Consider the following 9,398-nt stretch of genomic DNA (forward strand, 5'->3'; position numbering starts at 1 on the left):
GTGTGCTCTCAGTCCATAGTCCTGTGGTATGTGGCCTTCTTGCCATTGCCAGGGCTCGGATTTCAGTCTCTGACTCCAAGGGCAGCAGGTAGCAGTTGGTGGGGCTGAGTACCCAGTCCCACCAGCCTTTGGCTGAGCCCTGAGGTTACTAGGGGCAGGGAGCCCCAAACACGCCCTGCAGGAGCTTCTCACCTGCCCTGCTGTTACTCATGTTGCTGTTATTTGCCTGCACCACTCTCTAATTTTCTCCTTGCTTGTTTGAATGGCATGGAGCAGAATGGCTTTTCCACTCTCTCCCCACTCCCTACTGGAGGAAGATTTTTAAAAGGGGGTGGGCAGCCTCAAGTGGGACCAGCTAGCACTAACTGATTTATAGCAGCCTCTTCCCTGGCTGCTCCCACTCTGCCTGATTGCCAGGGCTGTTTCTGCTTTTTGCAACTGCTTTCCCCCTTATAAGTTACTCCACTGGCCTCATCCTGTCACTATGGCTACATCTACACGTGAAGCCAACATCGAAATAGGCTATTTCGATGAATAACGTCTAAACGTCCTCCAGGGCTGGCAACGTCAACGTTCAACTTCGACGTTGCGCGGCACCACATCGAAATAGGCGCTGCGAGGGAACGTCTACACGCCAAAGTAGCGCACATCGAAATAAGGGTGCCAGGCACAGCTGCAGACACAGTCACAGGGCGGACTCAACAGCAAGCCGCTCCCTTAAAGGGCCTCTCCCAGACACAGTTGCACTAAACAACACAAGATACACAGAGCCGACAACTGGTTGCAGACCCTGTGCCTGCAGCATGGATCCCCAGCTGCCGCAGCAGCAGCCAGAAGCCCTGGGCTAAGGGCTGCTGCCCACGGTGACCATAGAGCCCCGCAGGGGCTGGAGAGAGAGCATCTCTCAACCCCCCAGCTGATGGCCGCCATGGAGGACCCGGCAATTTCGACGTTGCGGGACACGGATCGTCTACACGGTCCCTACTTCGACGTTGAACGTCGAAGTAGGGCGCTATGCCGATCCCCTCATGAGGTTAGCGACTTCGACGTCTCGCCACCTAACGTCGAAGTTAACTTCGAAATAGCGCCCGACGCGTGTAGCCGCGACGGGCGCTATTTCGAAGTTAGTGCCGCTACTTCGAAGTAGCGTGCACGTGTAGACGCAGCTTATATATATTACATAGACAGCATGTGTCTCTGTGCTTCTGAGAGTCCATTTGTTCAAGAACTACTCCCAAACCATAAAAGTTAGGACCATCATATCTGGCATGTCACTGACTCTTACCCTAGCTTAAACCAAGGCCAGCGTTTGGGTGTACCTGGAAAATGGGAAGTGACAAGCAAGGGGCTGTTTGAGGAAAGGGATAGGGCAGAGGAAGGATGGAGGAGAAAGGAAGGGACATAGAAAGGAAAATCGGAGAGTGGCCACTGGGGACAGCTGCAGTACCAAGGGAGTGGCCAGCAGACTGTGGTTCTGCCATCTTGCCTTCCACAAAGACTGGGTAAGTGGCGCCCATGCCTCAATCCAAGAGCCTGCCAGCTGTAGTGGAGGGGGTCAGCTCCCAGACAGCCTGCAGGCCATGGGAGGGGGCACTGGTGGCTGCGGGCAGACCCCAGCACTCCCCTCACACAGACAGCCTGCAGATCATGGGGGCTGCTATAGGGGAAGCTGCTGACAGAAGCCTGCCTCCTCCAGGCAGGTTGCGGAGGGAGGCAGCGGGAGGGGAAGCAGCCCCCAAAGCTTATCCTGCCCCTCAGACACTCTGCAGGTAATGGGGGTAGCAGGAAGGATTGCAGCCCTCTGGAGCCTGCCCACTCCCCTCCCCCAAAAAAGCCTGCGGACCATGGAGGGCAGCTGGAGGGGGACACAGCCTCAACAGCCTGCAAACTGAGGGGGGCTGCGGAGGGGTAGCCCCCAGAGCCTACCCCCCTCCTCCCAGATCGCCTGTAGGCTAGAAGGGACACTTGAGGCTAGGGAAGGCCCCCGGAGCCCGACCGGATCCCAGAGAGTCCTGCCCAAAAGGCTGCAGGATGGAAGGAGCTGCTGAAGACAAGTGGAAGCCTTCACAGCTTTGCCCAGTAAGACCAACTGCAGCAGGAGGGGAGGGCACTGACCCAAGCAAAGCTCCCCTGGGTGCAGCCACAGGCTAGGGGTGCGGGGGCAGCAGCAGGCAAGGGCTTGCCCCCAGAGTGCTGCCCCCTCCCTGACAGGCTGCAGGCCCGGAATGGGAGTGGAGGGCAGCTGGAGGCCAGGGTTTGCCCTCAGAGCGCAGCTGGAGGCCAGGGTCATAGCAGCAGGCCAGGGTTTGCCCTCAGAGTGCAGCCTTCCATCAAACTGCCAGAAGGCCAGGGAGGCAGCTGGCCAGCCCACAGAGCCTTAGCCCCCATCCAACAAGGCACAATACCAGATACTCCCCTCCCAGGGGAGGAGCTGCTGCAAGAGCAGTGCCACCCTCACTGCCATAGGAGGCTCCGATAACCCCCTCCACCTCCTAGCCCCCTGTCCTGAGCCCCCTGCTCCAACCTCTGCACCTCCCATTTGCCTTGACTTTTGCATCCCATGCCCTGCCTTGAGCCCTCCCCACTTCCCAACCTTCTGTCCTCTGTCTGTGTGTGAAAGAGAGAGGAAGAGTGACTGAGGCCACGTCTACACGTGCACGCTACTTCGAAGTAGCGGCGCCAACTTCGAAATAGCGCCTGTCACGGCTACACGTGTTGGGCGCTATTTCGAAGTTGAAATCAACGTTAGGCGGCGAGATGTCGAAGTCGCTAACCCCATGGGGGATGGGAATAGCGCCCTACTTCAAAGTTGAACGTCGAAGTAGGGCACATGTAGACGATCCGCGTCCCGCAACATCGAAATAGCGGGGTCCACCATGGCGGCCATCAGCTGAGGGGTTGAGAGACGCTCTCTCCAGCCCCTGCGGGGCTCTATGGTCACCATGTGCAGCAGCCCTTAGCCCAGGGCTTCTGGCTGCTGCTGTGGCAGCTGGGGATCCATGCTGCAGGCACAGGGTCTGCAACCAGTTGTCGGCTCTGTGGATCTTGTGTTGTTTAGTGCAACTGTGTCTGGGAGGGGCCCTTTAAGGGAGCAGCTTGTTGTTGAGTCCGCCCTGTGACCCTGTCTGAAGCTGTGCCTGGCACCCTTATTTCGATGTGTGCTACTTTGGCGTGTAGACGTTCCCTCGCAGCGCCTATTTCAATGTGGTGCTGCCCAACGTCGAAGTTGAACGTCGACGTTGCCAGCCCTGGAGGACGTGTAGACGTTATTCATCGAAATAAGCTATTTCGATGTAGCGTGCACGTGTAGATGTAGCCTGAGAATGAAAGAAATTCCTATAATGGTCATCAGCACGGTTTAAGCCCACAGCTTTTACATCTACGCCAAAGACCTCTTCTACTTCAGGTGCAGAAGTCAATGAGAAGGGTGGTAAAGGGTGTGTGGGGAGAGAAACATGTTATTCTGTGTACCAGCTGACACATGAAGATAACTCATGTTGCCAGTGGTTCATGCAAATATTTGCAAGACATATCTAAAATTAGACCTGACACCTAATAGAATCATAGACATGTCTGGCTGGAAAAACCCTCAAGAAGTCATCTAGTAAGCCCCATGCAGGAAGTCATCAAATAAGTCAAATAAATGTAGAACATCCCTGACAAGAATTTGTCCACCTGTTTTTAAAAGCTTTCAGGTATGGGGATTCTGCAAACTCTATTCCATATGTTAACTACCTGTATAAAGTTATCTAAAGCTAGATTTTCCTTGCTGCAGATTAAGCCCTTACTTCTTGTCCCACCTTCAGTGGATATGAAAAACATTTGACTACTATCCTCTTTATAGTAGTCCTTAACAAAAGTCAACAACTTCTGTCTGGGCTTCTCTGACATCTTTTCTCAAACTAAACCCTTTTTCAAAATCTTTCCACAGGTGTCAGGTTTTCCAAACCCCACTCCCTTTTCACTGTCTCTAATTTGTCCACACCATTTCTAAACTGTGATGCTCACAATGGGACCCAGTAGCTACAGCTGAGACCTCACCACTGATGAAAAGAACAGGATAATTTCCTTGAATGGTTCTAAGCTTCTTTTCCCCCTGCCCCCAACTGCATGTTGACTCATTCAATTTGTGATCCACTAATCACTCCCAGATACTTTTCAAAAATAACACCACCTAGCCAGTTATCTTCCTTTTCTGTGGTTAGGAAAGAAAAGTCAAAATGCATTAAGTAAATACTTTGTATTTGACTTTGTTCAACTTTTTCTTGTGAAATTCAGACCAAACTCTCCAATTTCTCCATTGTTTTGATTCTAATCCTGTCTTCCAAAGTGCTTGCAAGCTATCACTTGCAAACATTTTAGTTATGTGTGAAGAGTATTAGCCAATTCATTAATGAAAATACTGATGAGTAGCTGACCCAGGACTGACTGATGTGGAGCCTCCAACAGATATGTCCTCCCAGTTTGACAACACACTACTGTTTTAGTACGGTCATTTAACCAGTTGTGCATCCATCTGACAACAATTTAATCCAGGCCAAATTTCCATAGTTTGATTATGGAAATAGTTCCATAGTTTGATTATCATGTGGATCTGTCAAAATTCTTACCTAAAATTAAGATGTAAAAATGTACACCTGTCCCATAACAGTGGGCATAAAATTATCCAGTATCTCTTTAGAATTTAGCCATGTTTCACTCTACAGTCTGAATTCCATGGGTTATAGCATGTTAATGTCTTTAAAAAAATCCCATTGAATTAAAAAGCCTTTTTCTTAAAAGAGAAAAGCATAAATAGAAAGCACTGATCCATTTTACCTTAACACTTGTAAAAATACCTCTAACTTCACTTTCAGAGCCTTCCTGAAAGGCACGGACATTGATAAGTGGAAGATGGCAACTGGGATAAGACTGCTCAAGCATGACTGAGCTCAACAGAACAGTAATAGAGAAGAGGACTGGGAGGTGGGTGGAGCAGGGGATAATATAGTAAAAGATGGGAGAATGATAAGAACTAAGGGATTGGGCAGAAACATGGCAGAGACACCAAGTGGAGATAACAGAAAAGTTGACTGAGCAGCAGAACTAGTCATAAATCAGACACACAAAATGGAATTAATCATTTGGAAGAAGTGGCAGAAGTAAATGAGGATAGTTGGTCGGCAGTCAAGAAACAGTTAATAGTGAGTACCACTAAAGGCTCTACACTCATTGTATCCAACATGCTAACCAGTAGCCATAGGTGACTAGTTGGCTTGAACAATAAATATATTTTCAGAATAATGTCCTTGTTTGCTATAGTGTAGGTGTGGCCAACCCACTGCTCTTGAGCTGCATGCGGCTTTTTGCTTGAACAAATGCGGCTCTTGCTAGTCGGAGCCAGGTTCATGTCTAACTTGTCCTTTCATGCACCAGACATAGCAGCTGCAGATGTGATGGCTTTAGGACTGTGAGGACGCCTGCAGCATTTTATGGAGGTGCTGGACACAACCATGTTCTTAGCAGGGTTGTATGCTCTGCCTTTTGCCTTTCCTTCTTTATATGCCCAGACCAGGGGTGTCCAACCTTTTTACATCAGGGGCCACTCGACAGTTTTTTACATGTTGCAGGGGCCAAACACAAAATAGCCTCAAACCAGAATCACCCTCCCACCCCACCCTGCCCCCAGGCTTAAATCCCCTGCAGCCCCAACCTTCCCTCCAAACCCAGAGTTAACTTACCCAGGAGCTCTGCATGCTGCTGCTCACCGTTGCTCCGTTGCTGAGCTGTCTCCTCCTCACCATGGCTGTGCGGTTATCCCCAGACCTCCTAATACACTCAGGAACATTGCTGCAGAGGCAGCTCCCAGCACCCTTCCACACTGAAAGAACAGGACTCAATTTAATTGGTTTCATGGCTGGATCCTTCCTGCCTGCCATTAAGCCAATTAAATTGAGTTCTATTCCCGTGTTTCTCAACCCTTTTTTCCCCCCCAAGTGGTACTTTATAAAAAAAAGTACCCCCAGGACCCACAATTTTCAGACACACAAGATCCCCAAACTCCCTTCCTCCAGAGCTATGAACCCCCAGCTCCCTGCTTTAACCAATCCCCGCTTCCCTCCCCTAGAGCCAAGCACCCCCAGCCCCCCGCTTTAACCCAATCCCTCCTCCCACAAAGACAGGAACCCCCCACTCCCTGCTTTAACCAATCCCCCCTTCCCTCCCCCAGAATCAAGCCCCCCAGCCCACTGCTTTAACCCAATCCGTCCTCCCCCAAAGACAGGCACCCCCTAGGCCCCTGCTTTAACACAATCCCCCCCTTCCCTCCTCCAGAGCTCGCCCCCTGCTACAATCCAATGCCAATGACTCACTGGAGCCACAACTGCTGCCAGGTGCTTCTCCCTCCAAAGTGCTGGGGAGGGACATGTGCACAGAGCAGCACACAGCACTCCCGCAGCTCTATTGCTCAAAGAGAGGCATGCGGCTCCAGTGCACATCCCCCGATGCTTTTCTCTGCCCCGCCGCACTGTACGGCAGCTGGAGGAGGAGTCACGTAGCAGAGGCGGGAGCCGCAAATGGCTCCTTAAAGAGCCACACGCAATTCAGCACCACCCAGCCACCTTTTAAAAACATCACCACTGCTGGCTCCGCAGGCCGGATTCCACGTGCTGAACACTCTTGGCCCAGACAGTGCCTCTGCCCTCCCACACCCAGCGGCTGCATGGAAAAGCCCAGCCAAGGCTGTGTGAATGACTCAGTGATTCCTGCCGCCACAGCAGGTGCTAGTTTTTTTATTCTGGTTGTGTCTGTGAGGCTGATAAGCAGGGGACACGCAGTAGCACTCCAGGGGCAGGGCTGGGGCTTAGAGCGGGGAATTGGTCAGGGATTAGCAAAGGGGTGTTTGAGAGATGGTGATGGGGGATTAGTAGGAAGTTGGGGAGATGGGGGATTACTAGGGAGTGGGGATACAGGGGGCAAGTGGGATTGGTAGGAGATTACAGAAGGGGCAATATGAGGAAATTGTGACAATAGGGGGTTATTAGGGAATTAGAAGAGGATGTGATTAGGGGATTGGGGCGGATGCTGTTTGTGATAGTGGAGAGATGACTGGAGAGGGCGACACTAATGTGGTGAGGGGTGGACAAAACTCGCATTGTGGACCGTGGTAGGTGTAGATGTAGTGAACTCCAGGTCCAGCCCAAGGTGCTCTCAAATTTCTCCCCACTGTCAATCCTTGCCATGGGCACAAGGGGGCTTAAGCAGCTGCAGGTTGTACTACCACAGAGGGGTCAGGGCCCCGGGCTGAGGACTGAGATCCAGGCCCCTACTTCTCCCCTGCCTCAGGGGCTGTGGCAGTACTGGGACTGTTACTGGGGGCAGGAGGGGGTGGGCTCTGCTTACCCTTGGCTACAAAAGAGGCAGGAGGTGGGGAGTGGGAGGAGGTTTTGCTGTTCCCCAGTGTGCTCCAAGGCTGCTAGCCATATCCTGGCTCCTACTTCCGGGGTGACTGTGCTGGGTCTCACAGCAGTCTGGGATGGAGGGCTGGAAGGGACCGAAAGAGGTCATCAAGTCCAGCCCCCTGCCCCAAGCAGGATCAACCCCAACCAAGTCATCCCAGCCAGGACCTTGTCAAGCTGAGACTTAAAAACCTCTAGGGATGGAGAATCCACCACCTCTGTAGGCAACGCATTCCAATGCTTCACCATCCTCCTGGTGAAGTAGCTTTTCCTAATATCCAACCTACACCTCTCCCTCTTTAGCTTCAGACAATAGCTCCTTGTTCTGCCATCTGACACCACTAAGAACAGTTTCTCTCCATCCTCTTCAGAGCTCCCCTTCAGGAAGTTGAAGGCTGCTATTAAATCACCCCTCAGTCTTCTCTTCTGTAAACTAAACAACCCCAAATCCCTCAGCCTCTCCTCATAGGTCATATGCTCCAGCCCCTTAATCATTTTTGTTGCCTTCCACTGAACCTGCTCCAGCACATCCACATCATGTCTATTCTTGGGGGACTGGGGGGCAAAACTGGACACAATACTCCAGATGTGGTGTCACCAGTGCCGAACAGAGGGGAACAACAACCTCTCTAGATCTGCTCAAAATGCTCCTTCTAATGCACTTCAATGTGCCATTGGCCTTCTTGGCTAGAAGCGCACACTGTTTGCTCATATCCGGCCTTTCATCCACCATAACCTCTTGGTCCCTTTCACCTGTACTGCTGCTTAGCCAGTTGGTTCCCAGCCTATAACAGTGGCTGGGATTCTTCCATCCCAAGTGCAGGACTCTGCACTTCCCCTTGTTGAACTGCATGAGATTTGTTTTGGCCCCAATCCTCCAATTTATCCAGGTCACGCTGGATCCTATCTCTACCCCACAATGTACCTGCCTCTTCCGCTAGCTTAATGTCATCGGCAAACTTGCTGCGGCTGCAATCCAGTCCCTCATCCAGGTCATTAATAAAGATGCTGAACAACACCGGCCCCAGAACTGAGCCTTGGGGCACTCCGCTTGAAACTGACCGCCATCCAGATATTGAGCCACTGACCATGACTCATTGGGCCCGACCGTCAAGCCAGCTTTCTATCCATGTTATAGTCCATGGATCCAATCCATACTTCCTTCATCTATGGGCAAGAATGTTGTGGGAGACTGTTTTAAAAGCTTTACTGCAGTCAAGGTATATCACATCCACTGTAAGGCCATTACATCCTGACAACTAGCACCATGCCCTGCCAAACCAACCATGGCCTCCAGCTCTGAGCTCACCTGCATCTACGCCATGCTCCTCTGCCATGACGAGGTCATCGTCACAAAAGACAAAATTAATGTGCTTATGAAAGCAGCCAGAGTGAATGCTGAACCTTTCTGGCTGGGCTTGTTTGCAAAGGCTCTAGCTAGCATTGACATTGGAAGCCTCATCTGTTGATGTAGGAGCTGGTGGCGCTCCAGCCACTGTTGCTTCTGGTGGTGGCACTGCCCTCATGGGTGGTGCTGCCCCTGCTGAAGAGAAGAAAGAAGAAGAAAAGAAAGAAGAATCTGAGAAATTCGATGAAGATGTGGGCTTTGGTCTCTGACTAAACTGCCATTTTGTACCATCTGTAACAAAAAAAAAAAGTACTCTTCTGGCAAGTAGAACAGGATCAAATGATAATGCAGAAATCCTATTAAGGTCTTCAAGCTCTCTCATCCTTCGATATCATAATGAAGGCAAAAGAAGGTCAGATATTAAGCTACTTTGTGACGACTCAGAAATATGATTAAATTTGCAAAGCATATGGAGCAGTGGTCGCCAAGATTTTTATGCCCAAAATCACTTTTTAAATTTCAGGACAAACCAGAATGTATCCTGCACCTTCCCCAAAGCCCCACCCATTCCATTCCATTCCCTTCCCCCGCTCCATCACTGAGCTGAGACAGGG

At 51.1% G+C, this 9,398-nt stretch overlaps 1 protein-coding gene and 1 pseudogene across 3 annotated transcripts in view; one reads left to right on the forward strand and one right to left on the reverse strand.

Moving 5' to 3' along the window:
• LOC142018921 (haloacid dehalogenase-like hydrolase domain-containing 5) overlaps positions 1–5,804 on the reverse strand; it is a 63,397-nt gene extending 57,593 nt beyond the window's left edge. For all 3 annotated transcript variants that reach the window (XR_012646962.1, XM_075005168.1, XM_075005167.1), the window contains exon 1: positions 5,721–5,804. Coding sequence is in view for 2 of the 3 variants with exons in the window: in XM_075005168.1 (XP_074861269.1) it covers positions 5,721–5,783 (63 nt within the window). In the remaining variant the exon portion in view is untranslated. The remainder of the gene's footprint in view (positions 1–5,720) is intronic.
• A 2,918-nt stretch (positions 5,805–8,722) lies between these two features.
• LOC142019224 (large ribosomal subunit protein P1 pseudogene) lies at positions 8,723–9,053 on the forward strand (annotated as a pseudogene).
• The last annotated feature ends 345 nt before the right edge of the window (positions 9,054–9,398 follow it).

The sequence above is a fragment of the Carettochelys insculpta genome, chromosome 11, assembly GCF_033958435.1.
Source record: "Carettochelys insculpta isolate YL-2023 chromosome 11, ASM3395843v1, whole genome shotgun sequence".
Taxonomy (NCBI): Eukaryota; Metazoa; Chordata; order Testudines; family Carettochelyidae; genus Carettochelys; species Carettochelys insculpta.